General features: G+C 65.3%; 3 protein-coding genes across 3 annotated transcripts; 2 read left to right on the top strand and 1 right to left on the bottom strand.

Moving 5' to 3' along the window:
• Positions 1-10772, bottom strand: CHLRE_03g185350v5 (uncharacterized protein). The gene is made up of 4 exons (XM_043061098.1): positions 8663-10772; positions 3146-8461; positions 2884-3000; positions 1-2733 (listed from the first exon to the last, which is right to left on the bottom strand). Exons 1-4 carry the CDS (start codon positions 10580-10582, stop codon positions 961-963), a joined length of 9126 nt encoding a protein of 3041 aa, XP_042926227.1. The 5' UTR covers positions 10583-10772; the 3' UTR covers positions 1-960.
• Positions 10773-10922: 150 nt separating this feature from the next.
• CHLRE_03g185300v5 (uncharacterized protein) lies at positions 10923-14649 on the top strand. The gene is made up of 9 exons (XM_001691776.2): positions 10923-11061; positions 11150-11237; positions 11408-11541; positions 11801-11949; positions 12134-12439; positions 12671-12880; positions 13050-13222; positions 13331-13432; positions 13716-14649. The coding sequence occupies exons 1-9, from the start codon at positions 11040-11042 to the stop codon at positions 14059-14061; spliced, it is 1530 nt and encodes a 509-aa protein (XP_001691828.1). The 5' UTR covers positions 10923-11039; the 3' UTR covers positions 14062-14649.
• A 141-nt stretch (positions 14650-14790) lies between these two features.
• On the top strand, positions 14791-20798 carry CHLRE_03g185250v5 (uncharacterized protein). The gene is made up of 11 exons (XM_043061097.1): positions 14791-15037; positions 15149-15207; positions 15326-15625; positions 16035-16209; positions 16448-16599; positions 16892-17026; positions 17152-17265; positions 17463-17825; positions 18051-18310; positions 18491-18731; positions 18962-20798. The coding sequence occupies exons 1-11, from the start codon at positions 14905-14907 to the stop codon at positions 19124-19126; spliced, it is 2097 nt and encodes a 698-aa protein (XP_042926226.1). The 5' UTR covers positions 14791-14904; the 3' UTR covers positions 19127-20798.
• Positions 20799-21646: the final 848 nt, after the last annotated feature.

Genomic DNA, 21646 nt, shown 5'->3' with positions numbered 1-21646 from the left:
CATGATGATAACTTAATCCTGGTGTGCACAGTCGGCAGAAAGCACACACCGACACGCGGTGGCTTACTTCGCGTGAGACGCAGCCTTGCAGCCGCTCACCAGTCAGCACCTCTCCAATCCGCTAGCTACTCCATACGCGGGTCACTTGATGGTTATCCTGTCAATAATGAAGCTGTCTCCGCCAATGTCTACCTGCCTTCTCGTCCATGACGCATCTTTAGTTCATATTCACGTACATCGCGCACTATGGTGGAATGCCACAATCACAAAGCTCTTACCTTGTCGCACCGAGGCAGGCTGCTTCATTTGCGCGGGACGCCGCCGCAAAGTGTTGCAGTCGGTGATTAGCTAGGCCCTTCAGCCACGCCACACCGTATGCGTTCTTCAATGGTAGTCCCTTCCGGCCCGCCCCCGGCCCCCTGCTGCAATCGCGGCATTCAGTAAGCACTACGCCGCCCTGCACCCCAAATGCTACTTGTAACGGTGCAGTTTTGGACCTCTAGTATTACACTACCCTGCAACCAGTAACACATCAAAACACATCAATACACACCGCACACCCCGCCAACATAACGCACCGTTGCCATGCATACCTGCAACAACCTACCCCAGCCATAACATGTTAAGCCCCCACACATGAGTTGCGTGCATGAAGATCACAAAGGGAATGTGCATAGTCTTTGGCAAGCAAACAGATTCGCGCACTACCAGGCACTCAACAATATGATACTGGAACATCACCCCAGATGCAGGGAAACTGCTTGCCACCCGAACCCTCACACGAATGTTGGATGAAGTAGTGATTAGGCATTTACGTCACAGCCTGCATGTACATGGATCAATGTGCTTGGTGTTTATACCATTTGCAACCGGTGTGCCACCCTACCCGGCAATGCTCCTGACCGTTGCTTACTGTATGTACAACTAACAATTGGGAGCTCGGTTTTACTGCTAGCCGCCTCACACGCGGTCCGGCCCAATGCTGCCGCGCCTGCCACCAGTCCTAAGCCTCCGCCCAGCCACCGCCACCGCCGACGTCCTGCCGCCCGCACCCGCGGCACCCCCGCCCGCAACCTCCGCTTCCGCCTCGCCCACATGTGCCCCGGCCGCATCTCCCTGATCCAGCACCATCCCCACAATGGCGGTGGTGCCCTGCTGCTGCCCGCCGCCCGTCTTGGCGGTGCCGATGGTCTTGACCAGGCTGCCCCGCTTGACGGAGCGCGCAAAAGTCACGTTGAAGAGCAGCATGGTCTGCACGCGCCCCACGAAGCCCAGCAGGCTCAGCGCGCCCAGCATGCCCAGCACGGCCCAGCCCACGCAGCAGTCCAGCAGCATGTGGCCGCCGTCCACCAGCCGCCGCGCGCCGGTCCAGGAGCGCGGTGCCACGGCCTCCAGTCCGCGGTGCACGGCCGTGGCCAGGAGCGCGTTGGCGTAGACCAGGAGGCACAGGTTGCTGAGGCCCGAGCCCGAGTACCAGCGGGACAGGCCCACCAGAAACAGCACGGCGCACGACACGCCGGAGACACCCACCCAGAACGACCACAGACGCCAGCGCCGCCGGTCCGACAGCGCCGCAAAGCGCCGGGACGCGCCCATTGCCGAGATCAGAACCGCCCACAGCCCAGCGCTTGCGATCAGGAACAGGGCCGAGGCGCTTCGCAGCGGCGCCGGCAGTCCAGGCAGCTTGTCTAGGCGCAGGTTGAGCCGGGAGGCTGCCGCCACCGTCAGCAGCGCGGGCGGGAATGCGCGCAGCATCAGGTTTTGGAGCACGTTGAGCCACCGGTCGGTCTGACCGCCGCCCGCCGCCGCCTCGCCGCGCGCCGGCGCCAGCTGCCGCCTGTGCCACTGCGCCCAGGTGCAGCCCAGCTCCTTGTCCACCTCGCCACGCAGCCAGGCGGCGAAGGCGTGCATGTCGCGCCGCACCTTGGCGGGCGAGAAAGCCATGGGGTTGAACCAGCACGGCGCAAACACCAGGCTCACCGCCGCCAGCCACGTGCCCCACGTCAGCCCGCCGTACGAGCAGCGCGCGCAGTCGTTTGTGGCTGCCAGCGCAATGGCCAGCGCTGCCAGCTCAAAGCCCAGAGCCATGTGCGAGCGACCGTAGTTTGCGAAGAGGTTGAGGAAGGATGAGGACGTGATGGAGAAGCCGCGGCCGGTGGCGATGTAGGAGGCTCCTCCGTACATGACTGAGGAGTGCAGCGAGGCGGCGGTGGTCTGCTGCTTGAAGATGAAGAAGCTGAAGGAGCCGCTGACCAGCTGCGCGAGCGCCGCCAGCAGCGCGCGCACCAGCCCCTGCTCCAGCGCCACCTCCGCAATGTACGGCAGCAGCGACAGCAGGCCCAGCTGCAGCACGTGCTCCACACGGATCGTGTCGTACGCAAGGACCTCCTTCAGCGTGCCGGCGGGCGGCGGCGGCGCGCCGGCCGGGCCCACGGGCACCAGCGGCGTTCCGGGCGGCGGCGGCGGCGGGGAGGGGTAGTAGACGAAGACGCGGTAGACGGCGGCCTGGGCCAGCGCGAAGAAGACGAGCGCGTAGATGTGTGCGTAGACTGAGCCCATGACGAGCCAGGTGTTGATGTAGTTCCCCACCAGCGAGTGGTACAGGTGCAGGCAGCGCCACAGGTCCACGCGGGTGGCCAGGCGCAGCAGGTCGCGACTGAGGGACACCTCGCCAAATCCCGAACTGATCTTGGCCTCGAAGGCGTTGATGGAGTCAAAGCCCATGTCACGGCCCTGGGAGGTAGATGAGGAAAGAAGAGCATAAGGTGGCGTAAGCAGGAGCAAAGGGGCAAAGGGGCCATACCGTGACGACAGTTTGGACGGGAAGACGCTGCACACTCGCCCGATGTCTCACGCCCGCCTCCCATGCACCCACGAACACACCTTGCCGCAGCTGATGTACTCGCGGTACTTGATCTGGCCACCGCGCAGTGTATGATTCATGCCGCCAAAGATGTCCTCAGACACGTGCAGCTGCCGAGTGGCCTTGGACAGCCCGCCCTGTGTGTGTTGAAAAGGCACAAGGGAAAGGGGTGTGTATCAGCAGATGCGAGGCTAAGGGCATGCACAGCGCCGCGGCCCTCGAGGCGAAACAGCCCTTCATCACGCCTCGCCCTAACCCACTGCACAACGCCTCATTACTAACCCGCGTCATTACGAAGATCTTGTTGAAGAGGTCGGGGTGGCCGTAGTGCAGGCGCACGGCGGCGGGGTAGGCCATGGTCCGCTGCACGATGGTCCCGAACGCGAATTCGGCGCTGGCGGCGAACGCACCCAGCGCCCCCGCCTTGTCGCTGAAGATCCACTCCCGGAAGCCCGCAACCGCCACGGGCCGCTCGGCGTTGCGCAGCTCACTCAGCAGCCGCCGGTACTCGGACGCAGCGGGCAGGGCGACCGCTCCGGAGGCCGCTGCGGCGCCTGAGGGCCCGCCAGTGTCCGCACTGCTGCTGGTGGCGCTGCCGACGCGGTGTGATGCCGGCAGCCCATCGGCCGCCGCCAGCGCCACCGCCTCCTGCAGCGCCGCCGCGGCCTTCTGCGCCGGGCGGCTCACTGCCTCCGGCCGCAGCTCCTTCAGCAGGTTCCTCATTTTGAGCGCCTCCGCCAGCGCGTTGTCTTGGTTCATGTCGATGGTCTGCAGCGCCTCGCCGAAGCAGAAGATGACGGCGTGGTTCTGGTTCTCGGGCTTGCCCTCGCCGAGGATGACGCCGCGAGAGGAGAAGCGGTTGGTGGGCAGCCGCACGCGGTAAAGCTCCTCAGTCCTGCCCCTGCTCGCGCCGCGCACAGCGCCGCCCGCCGTCACGCCGCCAGCATCACTCCCGGCTCCGCCGTGCGATTGAAAGCTCTCCCAGCGGCCCTCGCTGCCTGGCTGCCGGCCCCGGATCAGCACCGCAAAGTGCTGCGGCAGCTGCAGCTGCTGCTGGTGCTGCTGGCCCTTGCCCTGCTTGGGGCCCTGGTGCACGACGTCCAGGTAGGACACACGCATGTGCGGGTTGGCCTGAAGCAGCACGTCCGTGCTCTCTGCCAGCCAGCGCTCGCGCAGGTGTGGTGAGCGGCGGTGCCGTCCGTACAGCTGGCTCGCGACCACGTGGCAGAACTTGCCGCCCACCACGTCCTCCACCTCCGCAGCGTGCTGGCGCCGGCTGCTGCAGGGCGGCCGCGGGGCCTCCAGCGCCGCCAGCACCCTCAGCGCGCTGCCATACGCCGCCATGCCGCGCACCGTGCGTGCTAGCAGCTGCCCGCGGTAGCTCGCCCACAGCTGCAGAGCCAGGCCGTGTTCCGCCAAGGGGCCGCCCGCCGCAAAGTCGGCCTCGGTGGCTGCGGCCAGCTGCACTCCGCCCAGCTCCGCACCCAGTCGCTCCTTGAAGTTCTCCCAGTCCTTGGGGAACATGGAGCGGAGGTAGGCCATGAGACTCACGCGCTCCTCGGTCTCAGTCAGGAGGTCGGGCAGGGCGCCGGTGCCGGCTGGTGACGAAACGTGCGACGAGGGGTGGGGTGCGGTGTCGGAGGCGGCGGCAGCGGCTGGGTCGCCACGTGGCATAGGCAGGCCCAGTGCCTCGGCGGTGGCACGTGCCTCGAGTGGGAAGAGGACGTCCTCGGCGTACAGCGGCGTGAGCACGGTCCAGGATGGCGTGGCAGCCACGGTGTCGGGTCGGCCCAGCTGGCGGTTGGCCAGGGAGGTTACGAAGAAGCTGAGGATGCGGCGGGCCTCGGCGCCGGAGGGCTGCGCGGCGGCGGACGACAGGCTCAGCATCTTGGACACCACGCCCAGCACACGCCGCAGCAGAGGCAGCTCCACAGACACGTGCAGCACGCGGTCACCAGAACCGGGGCTGGCGGCGGCGGAGGACAGGGAGGAGGCGGACGGCAGGTGCACGTCACCGCAGCCACGGCCCTCCGGATGCAGCAGCGCCAGCGCACCCGCCAGCCACGCCGGGTGCTGTTTCAGCTGGGTCCGCAGGGACTCCACTGTCTGCAGGACCTCCAGGGCGGCGACTTGCGGGTCAGCAGCAGCGGCTGCAGCCTCCTCTGCGGATGCAGCTTTAGCACCCTCGGCCGGCGCCGGCTGCGCGTCAGGGCCGGTGACAGCGGCGGCAGTCTTGTCCTTGCGTCCGCCCTTCTTGCTGCCCTTGCGGCTGGCGGCCAGTTGCGACTTGATGACCGCCCGCGCCTCCACCTCCACCACCACCAAGACGTCATCCAGAGCCGCCTGAGCCTCAGACGCCAGGCCGTGACGCCGCCGCAAAGCCTCGCCCACAGTGCCGCTGCCCGCAGCCGGCAGCGGCTCGCTGAGGCCCGTCAGAGCCGCCGCCAGCCGCCGCAGCGCCGCCAGACCCGCCTCCCTCGCGCGGCCGTGAGCGGGGTCGATGGCTGCGCTGCAGCTGGGCGCGTCCAACAGCACCGCCGCCGTGCGGCCGTCCAGCAGCCGCAGCTGGCAGCCCAGCCACACCAGCGCCGAACGCAGCTCGCCAAGCACAAGCGCCTGGGCCGGCGAGGCAGCGCCCGAGTCCACCGCCCGCTGCACCTGACCCGCATAGAAGAATGCGGGGAGCAGGATGGGGCGCAGCGGACGGCTGCTTGAGGGGCCGCCGCCAGCCGCAGTGCTGTTGCTGCTACCGCCACTGCTGCCAGCGCCAACGGAGTCGCCGGAGACGGAGTCACTGCCGCGGCCAGGCGCCGCGGCCGCCGCAGACGGCGAGTCAGGACTGAAGCCGGCCGCCGCCAGCGCCGTGCCGGCAGCTGTAGGCGGCAGCGCCGCGGTGAGGAGCGTGGCGGCGGCGGGCAGGCGAGTGAACATGAGGTTGTCTTGCTCGCGGTCGCTGATGAGGTCCGCGCGGCGCAGGTCCTCGACCACAGCGTCCCATGCCACAGCGAACGCCATCCACTGCGCGATCTGCTCCTCGCCCTGGCCGCTCAGCATCGCAACTAGCTCGGCGGCTGTGCCGGCGTCACGCGCCTTGCCGCCCTTGGCCTTACCCTTGCCGTCTCTGTTCCTCTTCCTGTCATTGCGCCCGACAATGGTCTCTGCGGAGGGGTCCGCAGAGGTGGCGTCTGCCGACGTGGGTGTGCCGCTAGAAGAGGCCGCAGCAGCGAGGGCGGCCGAGGGTGCGGGCGAGGGCGAGCGGCGGTGCGGCGGCCGGGAGGGCCGTGGGCCCCGCTGCGGCCCAGCCACGCCTGCCGTGCCCGGGCGACGGTCGAAGGGCCCTGGCGAAGGGGCGCAATCGTGCAGGCTGCTGCTGTGGAGGCTACTTGCGGACCCGCTGCGGCGCCCGAACAGCCCACCCCGCTTGCTACTGCCGGCGCCGCCGTACACACTGCCGTACTCAAACTCGCTGTCGTACTCCGAGTTGTCGCCGTCATCGTCGCCGCCGCTACTGCTGCCGTACTCATCGTCCGTCCTGCCCTCTGAGCCGCGGGCCCCGCCGGCTGCGGCAGCGCTGCTGCTGCCGATGCCTGTGATTGCGTGCTGCCGCCGCGCCACGGAGGCCGCGGCCGCCGCCCTGGCCGCCTGGTTTCCAGCCGCGCTCATGCATCGCGCCCACCAGCGCACCGGCGCGCGGTGGAACTCCGCCACCAGCGCCTCCCAGCTTCCGGCGATGCCCAGGTTCATGGCCTGCAGCCCCTGCACCAGGCCCCACGCCATGAGCACCAGCTGGTAGAAGATCTGCGTGTCCACCAGACACACCAGCACGAACGGCGCCACGCGCAGCACCACCAACAGCCAGTCGCCATCCGCGCACGCCAGCGGCAGCGCCATGGCCCCAAACAGCCGGTAGTGCGTCTGCGCGGCGGGGCAGCCCAGCCAGTTGCGGTGCAGGATGAAGCGCACCTGGCCCGCCATGGGCCGCATGATGATAAAGTAGTCGAACGCCAGCTTGGCACCAAGCACTTGCAGCCAGAACAGGGCGGTCAGCAAGGCCGCGCGCCAGCCCACACCCAGGTGCCCGGGGAGCCAGCATTCGGCGCGGGGCCGGGCGCTGGAGGCACGGAGCGCAGCCGGCAGCCGCAGCGCCGAGCTGAGCGAGATGCTGTAGCCGTCGCGACCGGTGGCGAGACCGTGCCCAACCACCGCCACCGCGTATCCGGCCACCGCGAACGGCCAATAGCTCTTGGCCATGACTGCCAGGGCGGGCGGGCCGATGTGCTGCAGCGCAAACAGGCCGGTAATGCCCGCAGCCACTATTACCCACTCCAGCCAGCCGCACACGCCCCACACGGGGGCGCCCTCCACGGCAACGGCGCGGCGGCGTTCCAGTCGCGCCGCCACCGCCTCCGCATCTGTCAGACGGCTGCCGCCTGCAGCTCCTGCCGCCGCCGCCGACTGCTGCTGCTCTGCGGCAGTGCCGCTGCTGCCGCCGCTTGCCTCCACGTCCTCCCCAGCCTCCTGAGCCTGCTTGCCCTTCTTGCCGGCTTTGGTCTTGGCGAGGTGCGCGGCCATGAGCTTCTCAGGCGATGCGCTGACCCAGCTCTCCCGTGCCTTGGCCCGCTGCAGTGGGTCGTGTGTGCCGCGGCTGAGCCACCAATTGGCGGCGCGCTCGGCCGCCTGCACCAGCGCGTGCGTGACCACGGCGCTGGACAGCACCGCCAGGTCAAAGGGCGCGAAGGCATGCGCGATGGTCAGGTGCAGAAGCACCAGCTGCAGGCTGAAGACGCGGTAGAAGGCGCGGAAGATGGCGGACCAGCTGCGCCGCTCGCGGTGGGTCTTAATGAAGACGCGGTCCAGCCAGAACGCGGCGGCGGCATCCACGTCAAAGGCACGAAGGTCCAGGTGGGAAGAGGAGGAGATGGCGGGAGTGGCGGAGTTGGCGAAGGTGGGGCTGGCGCCGCCGCCAGAGGAGCGGTTGTGGCGGCGGCGCAGGTGACTGTGACCGTGAGCGTCGGCGTCGGCAGGCGGGACGGTGCCGTCGGGGCCCGTGGCAACAGCGGCGCCGCCAACAGCAACCGACGGCGGGTAGCCGAGTCGTGTGATTGCGTCGAGCGCTCCGTGCACGGTGCCGGCTGCTGCGTCCGCCTGCTGCACGCCCAGCTCCGCCAGCAGCCTGCTCAGCACGTCACGCCGGCACAGCGATTCATTCACGTCGTCATAGCCCAGTCGAAACGCCGACTCCTGGCCGGCGGCGGAGCAGGCGTCCACCTCGTATGCCAGCACCGTGAACAGCGGCGCAACCACCACATCGGTCCAGAAGCCGCCGTCGCCGAATGACGCCAGGTCCACAAAAAGGGAGCGGCTGGCGGCGCAGGAGAGCGCGGCGTCGTCTTGCTCGTCCGCGGCAGATCGAGTGCGGCCCTTGGTGGGAGAGGAGGACGAGGAGGGCCCGGCGGAGGCGGGAGGGCCGGGGAGGTTGAGCCTGGGCAGCAGGCCGGGCAGCTGGGCGGCGAGGGTGGTGGCAGCCTCCACGCAGACCTCGGGGCGGCAGGCTGCGGGGTCATGGTCCAGGTAGCGCTGGGCGGTGTACAGCGCGGACTGTGATGGTACAGGAGACCAGACGGCAGGCGGGGCGGGGCCGTAAGATTACGAGCCAGAGCGCGTCGTATGAGGACCAGGCATACCGTGTGACAGCAGCATTGCCAATACAAGATACGTTGCACACCCCACCGTGGTCAACAAGTCAGAAGCGCCTTCCATCCATACGGGAACCGTCGCAAACACAACCTCCCGCCTCACCTGCAGCGTATTGCGCATGGCCAGTCGCCGTTGCCGCGCGTTCTCCAGCTGCAGCCCGCCGGGGCCGCTGGCGGGCGACGTGAGGGCGGCGCTGTTGCGGCACAGGCGCTGCATGGTGTCGCTGTGCGCCGCCGCCCAGAACAGGAACCACAGCAGCTCGGGCGTGTGGCGCAAGTTTGCTGCCTCGCTGTACAGCAGGAAGTACAGGCACAGCTCCAGGAGCAGCACCGACACGACGGCAGGGTCCTGGGCGGTGCGGCCGGGCGCCTGCAGCACCTCGGCCTCCACCTCCGCAAGCCGCGGCCGCAGACCCAGCAGCCGGCACCAGCCAGCAGCGCCCTCGTAGGACAGGAAGATGTGCGAGTGCAGCTCCCACACCGCGCACGCGAACGCCGCCTCACGCTGCGGCTCGTCTCCTCCTGCCGCCGCAGCAGGGTCGCCGGCTCCGCCGCCCTTCATGGCGGCGAGATGTCGGGGCATGATGTTTCGCAGCAGCAGCGCCTCGAGGTGGTCGGCTGCGACGAAGGCCGTGGAGGGAACCCACTGCCGTGGCTGCTGCTGGTGCGCTGGGTGGGGGGCGGCTGAGGGCTTCTCGTTGAAGGCCTGGAAGCCAAACGCCCGCGCCAACGCCCACGTGGTGTTCTGGATGCGGTCTCCCAGGGGTCGCCGCGCCACGGCCGCCGTGGACTCGGGCAGCGGCCGGGGGGAGGGAGGCGGCAGGGCGGGGACGTAGGGGATGGCGGACTTGGGGGATGATGAGAAGGGAAAGAAGGAAGCCGGGGCTCCGTGGGGCGCCACCCTTCGGAGCTGACCCTGATGCCACACCGCCCGCTGAACGGTGTGCTGCAGCAGTCCTTGCTGGCGCTGCTGGTGCTGCTGGTGCTGCATCCACTGGTGCTGCTGGTGCTGGAGGTGGAGGTGCACGTGGTGCTGTCCTTGATTAAACTGCTGCTGCGGGCCGTGGATGGGCTCTGAGGCTGCAGCTCCCACCGAGTGCAATGAGCGGGAGACGCTTCCGCTCCGCGGGCTAGTGCTGCCCGGCCCGCGCCCATACGACGTGTTGGGAGGAAGGCGGCACAGCGGAGAATCTGAGCTTGCAGGTGGCGGCGACATCTGTGCTGCTGGAGTTGCCAATGCCGCCGACAGCGTGGTGGCGGAGGCGGCCTGAACGCCATCTAGCCAGTGCTGCGTGCGCGCGGTGTCCGATGCCACCGGTGGCGGGCTATTGCTCCCGCCAACGCTTGCGCTGGGGATGAAGGCGTCTACGCCACTCGTGCTGCTCCCACTTGCAGCAACAGAACCATCACCGCCAGTGGAAGCGCCCAGGGGCGAAGATGTCCGACCCTCCCCCACAGCGGCAGCTGAGCCTGGCGGCTGCCGGAAACGCACCTTGGGCTCCGGCTCAGTCAGCGCTGCTGCATGCCGTTTCTGCGACGGCCGCGGGCGTGGCGCCGATGGTGACTGGGGCTGCAGCGGTGCCGCCGTAACCCAGTCGATGGTCGTGTTACTGGCGCCAGTCCCATGGCTGGTGGGACTTGCACCTCCCCCAGAGCTGCCGCGAGGGGACAGGGCGCCTGACCCCGTTGGTGAGGGGGCAGGGGCCCATGGCCCCAGCGGCCTGCTGTGGTAGATGGGGAAGTTGCTGAAGAGTGGGGAGTAAGCGGCGTAGGGATCACCGAGCGGCGCGCCGCCGTTGCCAGCTGCTGGGTCCGCTGCATGTGTGCGCGCTGGTTTAGGTGGCAGAAGCGACTCGCCCGGCGGGGGCGGGAGGTACTCGTAGCTGGAGGTCTCGTACAGGGTGTCGTGCAGCCCAGCAGCCGCTGCAAGTCGCCGTTCCAGAGATTTTGCGCGTTGTTGTAGCTCCTGCAGCTGCGAGGCCCGCGACGACGTTGAGCCCGGCCCAGCATCCGTTCCTGACATCGGCAGTCACGTCGGTGCGTTGACGGACTGAGCTGGAATGGCTAGGTTACGCTGAGCTATCCACTTATGTCCATTTGCGTATGGAGGTGTATATACGGGCTGGCACGGCGGTAGCGCGTAGCAAGTCGCGACAGGGCAATTCTCAAGCTGTCGCCAGTTCGCCGAGCTGTCGTCGTGACTGTTAAGGTTGTGACCCTCGAGTGCGCGGGCATTATATATTCCATCGGGGAAACAAGGCGCCGAGTTGGCCGAGACAGCCGCGCAGGAGAGGGTCGTGTCACGATCCGGCTTAGGAATAAATTTACACGAGCAGGCATAAATAGTATACTGTAAGTGTTGATACTTGCACAGATACTGTACAAGTGGCATGCATGTAATGCACTCCATCTAGAGTACGCACACGACTTGCACTTGCACAACACCTGGGCACGACTGCCCAAAGTGCAGGAGTGACGTCATGCCAGTTACTATTACAAGCGGTGGGTGTAGAATGGACACAGAAATAAGCTGTGCAAGCAGACACAACTCACTGAGCCGTGCCGCGCGCACGCCCCCCTGTCTGCGCAGGGCGCGCGCCTCCCCTTGCTGATACGCAAGCTTTCCTGAATGGTTTAGAGAAGCACAAGGAAGCGGGCCCAGCGAAGGATATGTTCAAGTGCGTCCTGGGCAGGCCAGGGTGCTGCGTGCCGCTGGGGGAGGGACTACTAGCTTCACAGTCCGCTCACACTGCAACCTGCCAGCCAGCTCTCCCCCCCGCCGCCGCCTCCAGCGCGGAAGCCCCTGCCACCGCCTCCCCTTCCTTGTGCCGACACCACCCTGCTGCAGCTGGGATGCCCCGCTGTCGGTGGCTCGCGCCCCGGGGCGCCTGGACGTGATGGGCGGCATCGCAGACTACAGCGGCAGTCTAGTGCTGCAGATGCCCATCAGCGAGGCCGCACACGTGGCACTGCAGCTGCAGGGTGAGCGGCCTGGGGTTGAAGAGGATCATACCTGGAGTGCGCAAGGATGCCTTTCAGACAGGGTGTGGAGGTGTCTGCGTTGTCGGGCAAGGTGGCTACTGGCTAGATGCGTGCATGGCGGATGCGGCCACGGCGTGAGTTAAAGCGGGCTGCAATGTCCGGAAGAGGAAACCCTGAGGGGGCGGGTTGAGCGATTTCAGCAGGTGGCATTGGAATGTACAGCAGTAAGAATCACCGCGCAAACTTCCGCTACCTGCAGGCGGCGCGTCCGCTCCTCGCGTGCGGGTGGTGTCCATCCCCGCCCCTGGCGAGGAGGCGCACCGGGCGCCCTCCTTCGAGGCACCCATGCCGGCTCTGTTCCCTGGGGGCCAGCCACTGGAGTACGAGGCGGCGAGGGAGCTGTTCAAGGTGCGGTGCCGCCATGGGGCTAGTCACTGCCGCTAAAGCTGCATGAGCTTGCCCCGCCGCTAATTGCCTCCATAATCCACGGATGCAGCTACAACTAGGTAAAGCTGCATGCAAAGCGCAACACTCCCAATTCAACCTCTTCCAACCACCGTCTCCCTACCTACCTACCTACCACGCCACCCAGGCCGACCCCTCCTCCAGCTGGGCCGCCTACATCGCCGGCTGCCTTCTGGTGCTGGCCAGGGACGGGCCCGACGCCCCTGCGCTGGCGGCCCGCCTGGCCGGCTCCTCCGTGTCGGTGCTGGTGCAGAGCCGCGTGCCGGAAGGCAAGGGCGTGTCTTCCTCGGCGGCAGTGGAGGTGGCCACCATGACGGCGCTGGCCGGCGCGCTGGGCGTGGCGGCGGAGGCGCTGCCGGGCCGGCAGCTGGCCATCCTGTGCCAGCGGGTGGAGAACCTGGTGGTGGGGGCGCCCTGCGGCATCATGGACCAGGTGCGGGTAACCGCACAATATCAGTGCCCACGAAAGTTTGGGGTATGATTGCTTCAGCGGGTGCGGGGGAGTGCGAGTGCGAGTGCGGTTTCGGGTTCGGGTACGGGTACGGGTGCGGTGCGTCGCTGGATGCAACGGGGCTGCGCGAGGAGCGCACGCGGGCCAGCCCTGCCCCATGCCGCCAATTCTCCAGCCCCCACACGACGCCCCCATCCGCCTCCCCCGACTCAGATGGCCTGTACGCTGGGTCGGCAGCACTCGCTGCTGGCGCTGCTGTGCCAGCCCGCCGAGGTGCGCGGCACCGTGGAGATGCCGCCGCACGTGGCGGTGTGGGGCGTGGACAGCGGCATCCGCCACAGCGTGGGCGGCTCCGACTACGGCAGTGTGCGTGTGGGCGCGTTCATGGGACTGCGCATCGCCAGTAGCGACGGCCAGCCGTCGGTAAGTGGGGCTACGGCGGCTGGATTGCTGCGCAATCCCAATGTCACGGTCGTACTGCTGTCGTTCAGCTTCCATGCTTAGCCGGTGCTCGCCGCGGTTCGCCTGCACATACCCGCCACACGGCGCCACCTGCCTTTTTGGATGCTGAGGTGATGCCGCTGTGCTGCAGGGCCCGGCCGGGCCGCCGCCGGCGCGCTGGGGTGGCTACTTGGCGCGGCTGAGCCCCAGCCTGCTAGCTCAGAGCGTGGCGGCGCACCTGCCGGATCGCGTCCGTGGCGCCGACTTCCTGCAGACCTACACCACCCACTACGACACTGTTACACACGTTGACCCCGAGAAGGAGTGAGTGGAGCCCTGGGCTAAGGGCGCAGTGTGATTGCGGCAGCTTTGTTTGCTTTCTCCGGCTGCTGAGCACTGCTACGCGCGCGTTGCGGTTGATGGCGGCCGCAGGTACGCTGTCCGCCAGCCCGCCTCACACCCGGTGCACGAGAACTTCCGTGTCATCACCTTTGAGCAGGCACTCAAGCTTCCCCCCGGCCCGGAGCAATTACGGTAAGCAACTCAGCACCTTCCCCGTTCTCTTGAATGAACGGCAACTCCCCCAGGGAAATTAAGGGCAGTTTGTATGTTGTGACGCCCGGCCTGAGCCACACCGCGTCCTTTGCCATCCGTTCGATACATATCTCGTAGCAGGCAGCCCCTCGCAGCTTTCTTTGCATGCGTGCCTTTACGTGCCCCCGAGAACTCCTACCGCCTACCCGTACACCCTGGCTCGCGTTCTGTGACTCCTGTGCCACTCATGCGACCCCTGCCGCCGCCGCCGCCTTGTCGCCAGTCTGCTGGGGGAGCTGATGTTCCAGAGCCACGCCAGCTACAGCGGCTGCGGGCTGGGCAGCGTCGGCACCGACCGCCTGGTGGAGCTGGTGCGGGAGGAGGGGCAGGCGGCGGCGGCGGCGGGGCAGCCAGGCGGGCCGCTGTGGGGCGCCAAAATCACTGGTGGCGGCTGCGGCGGCACAGTGTGCATCCTGGGCGAGGAGGGCCCAGAGGGGGAGGCAGCGGTGGCGCGGGTGGTGCGCCGCTACGCGGCGGAGCGGGGCGTGAAGCCGGAGGAGGTCAAGGTCTTCCGCGGCTCGTCGCCGGGGGCGGCGGAAGTGGGGCCGATGACGGTGATGGTGAAATAGGTGGCCAGGAGCAGAGAAATGTGCTAGGTGATGCAGGATGAGGGGAGGCACAGTGGCATCCTGCGCTTTTCAGCCCCAAGGGTGAGCAGAGCACACACGCTGAAGCTAGAGGCGGAGTCATGGCTGGACAGCCTGGACTGAAGCTTAACACTGTGTGGGAGGGGGTCGGCCAAGGTGTCTTGGAGGGTGGGGTGGCACGACGGGCCCATGTTTCCACGAAGTGGTGCGCCGGCCCCCTAGGGTTTTGAGTGCAAGTTACGGAGCAGCTATCGAGCCTGTAAACGCAGCGATGGTACACCGTCGACATAGATTTTGCTGCGGAAGCACCCAGGGGCTGCACCGCCCCGAGGTGGGGCCCCTGGCGGGCGCATCGTGACATACTCAACGAGGCGCTGCCGTCCCGAGTGGTCGCCATTGCTAGAAAGACTAGCATGGAGTGCCACTTGCCGGCCGCCGAGGCATTTTGTAGGCAACCAAAAAAACCCTCACAATGGATTGTGATTGTCCTAGCGTGCATGTGGGCTTCTAATGCCTCCCAGCATAAGAGGCGTACAAGAAATCAAAGCATTCATGTAACGTCCATGCTGAGGCGTTTTTGCATGTCGTTTTGCGAGGAATAAAGCGGCCAGCTGAGGTCCAGCTCAGCTGCTGAGCTGGCCCATGCAAGCCTTCGCTTCTATCATCGAGCTGGGGGCTAGCACCGTTACGCACTTCTTCTTGTGCATTGAGCTTACCTGGCACACATTGACGCCCCTATATAAGCGCTTGACGCTTCTAGCGCTCCTAGCGACCAACAAACTTTTAGCGACTGGCGAAGCCGCTCACTTCAGCGCTCGGTGCAGGATGCAGACTTGCATGTCTCCTCCCGGCACTAGCCGATCAGCGGCGCTGCCTCAGCGGACGGCAGCGCCCAACGCGGCGCGGCTGGGTGTCACTCAGAACGGCCTCGCAAGCCCCAGCGGACGCGGTGCTCGATGTAAGTTGCAGTTTGAAATGATATCCATTGATGAAAATGCGACTTGGGTGACGCGCTCAGCAAGGGCTTGACCCTCCAACTCAGCAAGGAATGGCCGGCCCACGTTTGCAGGCGTTCCTCGCGCGGGCGACGGTCGCCTGAGCGACGTGCAGCGTGACCTCCTTGCAGAGGTAAGTTGTTTGAGGTGCATAGGCCGCGTAACAGCCTTCGGCGCAAAGGCAAATTCCTCGCTTGCATGTCCTTTCGCGCCCTTTCTGGAGCATTATTCCTGCTCGCTTTGCCCTGCAGATCGAGGCACGTCGCAAGAATCAAGCTCAGCTCCTTGAGAAACTTAACCGCTTGGCCGCTGAAACGGCCGCGCGCACCGCTGCCACGCCCGCTTCGGCTGCTCCCCCAGCCCCGCCTGCAGCGGCCATGCCGGCCCCCGCTCCCGAGGTGCAGGTCGCTGTCCCCATGTCCGTGCCCATGCCGGCAATGGCCTCAGTGGCCTCGTCCCCGTCCTCGGCGTGGAAGTCCGTGCCTGTCTCGCAGCCGGTCCGCACTGCTCCCCCGCCTCCGCCACCCACCCCGTCGGTGCCCATCTTCGAGGTACGCAGCTGCCCGAACCGTACGCGGCGAATGTGGGCAGGGTAATAGACCAACACATACTATGCAAAAGTGCAGGGGAAGGCCGCGCGCCGCTCGTTGGGGAGTGCATGGCCGAAAAAGTGTGGATAAGGCGTAAACGCGCCAGCGGTTGCCGGTTCCGTTGACCTGACCGACTCGTGGCGTCGCTTACGCATGGGCTGATGTGGGTCAGCACCTGCGTATGCTTTCTGAGTCCAGTGGTTGCCCCGGCTGTGCGATAGGTGGAGCTGCCGCTTAAGAGCATATGCTTATCCGCATCGGAGCCCCGCCGCGGGGCCCGCGGCGACCCTGCATACCCGCAGCGCACCAGCTCCGCTTAGCTAGCAGTGTCATCATTGCATTCGTCCTCCGTGGGTGCCCCCGTGTGCAGCTGTCCCTGCCGCTGGAGTCGGAGATGTACATTGAACCGGCTGCGCCGGTGGCGGAGGCGCCCGAGGCGGAGGAGGAGGAGCCACCGGCCGTGGAGAAGCCGCCGCCGCTGGCCGGACCTAACGTTATGAACGTGGTCATGGTGGGAGCCGAGTGCGCGCCCTGGTCCAAGACTGGTGGGTGACAGGGGATGGAGGAATGGGCTGCTAACTTGCTAGCGACTGACGTTGTGGGAGCGGGCAGCGTGTGAGCAGGTTCTTGGCTTCAGTGACAGACTTTCGCACGAGCGTGGCCCGCCGACTTGGCCATGGCCATTGAACGCGGGCGGCAGCCAGGGCACTGTCCCCAACCACCATGCTGCTCCTCTATGCTAACCCCTACCTCTCCTGCGCATTCCTTTCCCCACCCCTGCAGGCGGCCTGGGTGACGTGATGGCGGCGCTGCCCAAGGCGCTGGTCCGCCGCGGCCACCGCGTGATGGTGGTGGTGCCCCGGTATGAGAACTACGACAACGCCTGGGAGACAGGCATCCGCAAAATCTACTCGGTCTTCAACTCCAACCAAGAGGTGCGCGGCGGACAGCTGGCCGGGCATTGTGGGTTTCTTCTCGCTTAATGGTTGCGGCAGGGCTCCACGGAGCCGCGCCAGGTCATGCGCATGCAGCTCTGGGCACAGGCTAGCTCGTACGCGAATGCTTCCGCAACGGCAGCAAGAGCACCTTTCGCCGTGGCCATGTTGACTCACGTGCATGTGTTAAAGAGCACAAGGAAAACGTTGCGCAAAGACAGTGTATGCGATGCAGCAAAGCGACGGTTTACGGATGTTACCTGAGGTTACGTGCATGTGTGTGCTTGTGCAGGTGGGCTACTTCCACGCATTTGTGGACGGCGTGGACTACGTGTTTGTGGACCACCCCACGTTCCACGGCCGGGGGAAGAACATCTACGGCGGCGAGCGCCAGGAGATTCTGTTTCGCTGCGCGCTGCTGTGCAAGGTGCGTGGCGAGCATCGGTCGCGCCGGTAGCGGAATCGGGGCAGAGCGAACACGTGCAGTATGCGGTGTATGTGCTGCTTTCGTGCCTGTGGCCGCCTGAGTCTCTTTCCCCTGCCGCATCGCAGGCGGCGCTGGAGGCTGTCTGGCACGTGCCGTGCGGCGGCATCACCTATGGCGATGACAACCTGTGCTTCATCGCCAACGACTGGCACACGGCGTTGCTGCCCGTGTACCTGCAGGTGTGTGTGGTTCGGCTGGACGGGAGTGGATTGCTTTGGGGCCCCGAGAGAAAGTCTACACGACGCTGTTAATGCGCAAAATGCATCTCAAACTCTGGCATATCAGTCCGCACGATGATGTGGCCACCGCCACCACACGTCCTCGTCCACCCAACACTCTTCCCGCATGCCTGACCCTCCCCACCCAACACACACAGGCGCACTACCGTGACTACGGCAAGATGACGTACGCGCGCTGCGCCTTCGTCATCCACAACATGGCGCACCAGGGCCGCGGCCCCTTTGTGGAGAGCGAGCACCTGGAGCTGAACGAGGAGTACCGCGAGCGCTTCCGCCTGTACGACCCCATTGGCGGCGAGCACATGAACGTGATGAAGGCTGGCCTGGAGTGCGCCCACCGCCTGGTGGCTGTGTCCAATGGCTACGCCTGGGAGTGCCAGACCGTGGAGGGCGGCTGGGGGCTGCACGAGGTGATCAAGGTGAACAACTGGAAGCTGCGCGGCATTGTGAACGGCATCGACTACAAGGAGTGGAACCCCATCTGTGACGAGTTCCTCACGGTGAGGGGAGCGGGCGTTTCGGGAAGGGGAGCGGACGGGCCCTGTGCGCGGCATCCCGATGGAACACGCACCCTAACATGGTTGGGTATAGCGGCAGCGGCAACAGGATGCGGTGGGTGGCGGGGATGGGCCCAGTTGCCCAGGGCACGGCTGCGTATACCCCGCGCGTACCCTCGCCCGACGCGCTCCCGTTGGCACCTGGTGACCTTGTCTCCCGCCCCTCAGACGGACGGCTACGCGCACTACGACGTGGACACGCTGGCTGAGGGCAAGGCCAAGTGCAAGGCGGCGCTGCAGAAGGAGCTGGGCCTGCCGGTGGACCCGGACGCCCCGATGCTGGGCTTCATCGGGCGGCTGGACTACCAGAAGGGCGTGGACCTCATCCGCGACAACTACGACTACATCATGGGCGAGAAGTGCCAGCTGGTGATGCTGGGCAGCGGGCGGCAGGACCTGGAGGACGCGCTGCGGGACATGGAGAACAGGTGCGGGGGGCGGGCGAGCGGCGGTTGGCGGGCAGGGAAGGGCGACGGCCCTCTGCGGGAGACGTGAGTCTCAGGGCTATCGTGGTCCTTGATTGGTACGATATGCGTGGGCCTTTGCGTGATGGACACCGCTAACCCGCGTGCTCCGGCTGGCATACCCCGGTCATTCCGTTCACACAGGAACAAGAACCAGTGCCGCGGCTGGGTGGGCTTTTCCAACAAGATGGCGCACCGCATCACCGCCGCCGCCGACATCCTGCTCATGCCCTCGCGCTTTGAGCCGTGCGGCTTGAACCAGCTGTACGCCATGGCTTACGGCACCGTGCCCATCGTGCACTCTGTGGGCGGCCTGCGCGACACCGTCAAGCAGTACAGCCCCTTTGAGAACGTGGGCACCGGCTGGGTGTTTGAGCGCGCCGAGGTGGGTTTGGATGCCTTCCAGCCCGGCACGGCAGCCGCGGCGCGTGTGGGTGTGTTGGGCAGTACAAAGGAAGCAAGCAGTCAGGTGTTACCAGGTCTCAGAGCCCTGAACTATGGGGCTGGCATCCTCACCGGAAGGCAGCACCGCCCGGCTACAACCTGTGCCCCATCCGATATCCGCCAAAGCCATGTCCGCCAACCTGCCCGCCCGCTTTCCAACCTGGCCTGCAGGCGAACAAGCTGCGCGAGAGCATTAACAACGCTCTGTACACCTACCGCCAGTTCCGTGACTCGTTCCGCGGTATCCAGCGCCGCGGCATGGAGCAGGACCTGACCTGGGACAACGCCGCCTCCATCTATGAGGAGGTGCTGGTGGCCGCCAAGTACCAGTGGTAGATGCGATATGCAGGCGGGGACGCACTGTGACATACGCTTGTGATGTGTTGTGCATGTGTGTGCATGAGACCGCGCTGTTTGTGGGTGTTGGGAGGTCCTGCAGCCTTGCCTTGCAAGCCTGGTGCCGAGCTGCGGCTGTAAGAGCCCGCGAGGGGAGTGGTTAGGGCGTGTGGGCTTGAAGGTGGTGCGCCCAAGGGTGCGCCTGCTAGACTCTAGAGAAGAATGTGTAGCTGTTGACAGATACGGTAGATCATGGGTGTGGTTACATTTGGTGGGACAGTGCTTGCCGGGCAACATGGCGGTGCCTGCGGATGTTAAAATGCGTCGTGGAGTGGGTGCCGCCCCGGCTGCTGTGTCATTTTAGGGCTCCACATCTAGGCCGGCTTCAGTGCCCGGCAAGAGCGTGTGTGCACGTTTGTGTATGATGTGTTTGGGAAGGCCACTTTTGTGGAGGGGCTCAGCCCCTTTTCCCGTGACCGGGGAACACTTGTCCCGTGGTTATGCGCGGCGCGGATACCTTCCGCAGAGAGAATGCGAGTCTGGGCATGCACTGCAGCGGCTCACCCACGCAGCGTTGAGAGCCGAGCGCATTTGCTTGTTGCGCTGAGAGAAAATAATGCTGTCAGCTGTGATGAAGGGCTGCCAGGGTAGCAAGGCTACCTCAGGTAGAATGGGCTGAGTGATTTGTTTTCAGGTACCGATAATTATATTCAGCCGCACGGGTGACGGAATGCTGCACGTCGGCACCTATACGTCATGTGATGGTTTTTTTTGGCCAACCCGTGTTTTTTGATGGCGTGGATAGGCTTGAGTTGTGATGCAGCTGATTTCCCTGACACCTGGGACGGTCCTTTGTTAGACTACCCTTGTTGGTAAACTTGCAATTATTTGAAGGGCCTTGCATAATCAGCCCTTTTCCTGCCATAAGGCAGCCACCTCCTTGTTGAAGGGCCTTGCGTAATTTTGTTCTTTTGCACAGTGCGGGGACGTGGAACGCATGTCACGCGCTGCAGGCAGCAAGTCGTACATTTGCCGGCGCGGCTTACCCGTGGCCAAATGCACCCTCTGTGCTGTAACTCTCTGATGAGCCCGCTTAACCACCAGCACTTCAGTGCGCAGAAACGTTGAGCGGGATGTGGGGAGAAGCGGCTGCACTTGAGAAGCGGCCAGGGCTGGACTGGATAAGATTGCATTAGTTACAAGAGGGACCTGCTGACGCAGCTCACGAGCCAGATAAGGGCTGTCTCCACGGATAAGGGCTGTCTCCACGTTGCTGATTGCAAGCCGAGCCAACTGCACATGGGCCAGCATGAAGGAGCCCTAAATGTCGTGGTTCCAGTATTGATGAGGGAATCTTCGTCTCGTCCCCTTTAACTTGTTTAAGTTCGCCAGCTGTGTGAGGGGAGCAGCCGCAAGGTAAGCACCGCTTGCAGTGCCCTCCACGGGTGCGACATGCCCCCATGGTATAAGGCCATTCGTGGCTCTCGCCAACGCCGCGTCCCCACACGCCGAAGCAATGTTTTGAGTTTGCGCCTAGGACAGACGGCCACTCAGGACACTGTATTGGGGCTCGCGCTGAGAAAGGATCAACCCATCTAGCTCCATTTGTCAACGGACCTAAGCCGGACGGCTTGGGAGGACAGGCGCAACCGCGCAACCTGTACTCCAGACTCCACCACCTACATACGGAACGACACGCATGCACCCCATCACCCGCCATCTCTACAATCCAGCCACTGCCATCAATCCTGCCGCCCCGCTTGGGCGGCCTGTTCAACGCAGCTGGCTATGGCGTGCCGTCCTCCACGCACGCGGTGATGAGGCGGATGTTTGCCGCAGTGTTCAGGTCGCGGTTCCTGTTTCACAGATTGCATTGTTACAAGAGGGACCTGCTGACGCAGTTCACGAGCCAGTGACACAGGGGACAACAGGGACACGGATGCTAATTATTGCCGTGTCATCCTCAAACCCCTGCCCGGCTGCCCGCCCAAACCTGCACTTGCCCCTGCCCCTGCCCCACCGGACCTGTCCCCCAGATTTACCAGACCGTTCTGCAGCATTGGCAGACGAGAATGGCGTAGGCACTTGAGACGCATTTCACGTGTGTGGGCTTGATATTACGTGTCGGCTTGATATAATTGTGTACCAAGGGGTGCCTGTTTGGTTTCCCATCGTCCCTCGAAGGACTCCGATGGGACTCCGATGGGACCCGTCCCCCATTCCAGGTTTGGGCGGGGGCAGGTGCAGGTGCAGGTGCAGGTGCAGCTTTGGGCGGGGCCAGGTGCAGGTCTGGGCGGGGGCAGGTGCAGGTTTGGGCGGGGCAGGGATGCAACTCGGGATTCCTTAACTCGGGATTCCTTCATCATTACTGGAACCGGCCTAGGTCCATGATGTGAGGAGCTTGATCCTGTCTTAGCGCTAGCCCTCATATACCGTCCTGAGTGGTCGCTTGTCCTAGGCGCAAACTCAACACATTGCTTCGGCGTGTGGACGCGGCGTTGGCGAGAGCCACTCAGCCAC

The sequence above is a fragment of the Chlamydomonas reinhardtii genome, chromosome 3, assembly GCF_000002595.2.
Source record: "Chlamydomonas reinhardtii strain CC-503 cw92 mt+ chromosome 3, whole genome shotgun sequence".
Classification (NCBI taxonomy): domain Eukaryota; kingdom Viridiplantae; phylum Chlorophyta; class Chlorophyceae; order Chlamydomonadales; family Chlamydomonadaceae; genus Chlamydomonas; species Chlamydomonas reinhardtii.
The sequence above is the reverse complement of the archived record's forward strand: the minus strand, read 5'-3'. Positions and strand labels throughout refer to the sequence as shown.